We start from the raw sequence: 866 nt of genomic DNA on the forward strand, positions 1-866 counted from the left end.
GCAAAAATGGAGCATGTCAAAATATGTTCGATTCAATATTTTTTTTCGACTCATAAAAATAATGACTAGCGGCCTATTAGGAGATAAACTAGCGTGAAAATAAAGCGAGATAGTGCACAGCACACATCCTGTTAGAAATGCTTATCAGTGAGGGCCAGCCGGCGGCATCACACTCACAGTGAAGCTGGCGAGAGCAACACGCCTCGACAGGGACAACATACAACACTCATGGTAAGTACAAAATAATATTGTCATGTCATATTTGTCATAAATTTAGTTAGGCCTTTGGCACCTGCATCATATCAGGCCAAAGGCTCACCTCTGATTTTGAGAGTCATGACCTGGATGACTGAGAATCATCACCATTAAGCTCGTTTCTCTCTTCAGTCATTCCCGAGGATGAAGGAACTCCAACTTCTGTGTCTTCTCATCTTTGGAGGTCAAAGTTCTTTGGCATGCCCGCATCCCTGCACCTGTCATGGGAGCCAGGTGGACTGCAGCAGCAGGTTTCTCAACTCCTCCAACCTGCCCAGCATCTTCCCCGAGGGCACCACCGAGCTACGCCTTCACAACAACCGGCTGACCACTCTCCCGAACGGGCTTCTGGACAATCTCTCATCCCTTCGCCAGGTATCCCTGTACAGAAACCCGTGGGCGTGTGACTGCGGCGTCCTATACCTGCGAGCCTGGCTGAGACGTCGTCCCGGCGGAAGTTTCTCTTCTCAACTGCACGTTAATTGTAGCTCCCCTCCCCACCTCAGAGGGAGATTGGTGGAGTATCTGACTGAGGAGGAGGTGCTGGACTCCTGCCATTACTGGTACTGTAACCTGGCCTTGACTTCGCAGGCGCTCCTGTTTGTGTTTGT

General features: G+C 50.0%; 1 protein-coding gene across 1 annotated transcript; it reads left to right on the forward strand.

Moving 5' to 3' along the window:
- Positions 1-57: 57 nt before the first annotated feature.
- LOC109509161 (platelet glycoprotein Ib beta chain-like) lies at positions 58-860 on the forward strand (the record flags this gene model as incomplete). The annotated part of the gene is made up of 2 exons (XM_019859054.1): positions 58-231; positions 388-860. Coding segments are annotated over exons 1-2 (476 nt in total), but the record flags the coding sequence as incomplete, so codon positions are not given.
- Between the last annotated feature and the right edge of the window lie 6 nt (positions 861-866).

This window comes from Hippocampus comes, unplaced genomic scaffold, assembly GCF_001891065.2.
Source record: "Hippocampus comes isolate QL1 unplaced genomic scaffold, H_comes_QL1_v1.1 C16789736, whole genome shotgun sequence".
NCBI lineage: Eukaryota > Metazoa > Chordata > Actinopteri > Syngnathiformes > Syngnathidae > Hippocampus > Hippocampus comes.